This window comes from Protomyctophum parallelum, assembly GCF_964188405.1.
Source record: "Protomyctophum parallelum genome assembly, chromosome: 21".
NCBI classification, from domain to species: domain Eukaryota; kingdom Metazoa; phylum Chordata; class Actinopteri; order Myctophiformes; family Myctophidae; genus Protomyctophum; species Protomyctophum parallelum.
The window spans coordinates 33,531,949-33,532,512 of record NC_139713.1 but is presented as its reverse complement, the minus strand read 5'-3'; the positions used below and the strand labels follow the sequence as shown (position 1 = coordinate 33,532,512).

Sequence of the window (564 nt, the reverse complement as noted above, 5' to 3'; positions counted from 1 at the left end):
CTCAGGTCAGAATGGGATATTCATATACTGTGTTTTAGGAAGGTGGAAGGATGCACATGTCTGGGGGTGTCCCCTATGCGGCTGTGGGGGGGGAGGAGCTCACCGATGAGGAGAAGGAGGTCATCAACGCGGTCATCGCGCGCGCCGCCATGATGGAGGCCGTGGACCAGGAGAGGATCGGGTGAGTGAGTGAGAGACGCACGCACGTACAGCGGGTGGGGGAAGCATACGCACAATCTTTTACTCAATTAAAACTTAAGTATCAATACTATTATGACTTGGACCCCTTTCATAGAGTTTGTAGAAAGTATACCTTTCACTTAAACCCATATTCCCTTGTACAATCTGATACCTCACACTAAACCTGACATTGGGCGACCTCTGGTTGGAGGCCCTCAGTAAGTAGACAGTTGGATATAGAGCAATTTACTATCTAAACTGAAAGATGGATACAGTGTATGTAACCTAGATACCATACCCTGATGGAAAATGCTGTTTATTTTATTTTATTATTATTATTATTATTTTCTTCTTACTATGTTCATTAATACTTTCAAAACTAGT

The 564-nt window shown here is 43.6% G+C and overlaps 1 protein-coding gene across 1 annotated transcript in view; it reads left to right on the top strand.

Annotated features, from left to right (window-relative positions):
* Positions 1–50: 50 nt before the first annotated feature.
* The window catches only part of LOC310879622 (rabphilin-3A-like), a gene marked incomplete at both ends in the record, with an annotated part of 15,288 nt that continues 14,774 nt past the window's right edge, over positions 51–564 (top strand). Inside the window, one exon of the mRNA XM_083794393.1 lies at positions 51–181. Coding sequence (XP_083650519.1) covers positions 51–181 — 131 coding nt within the window. The remainder of the gene's footprint in view (positions 182–564) is intronic.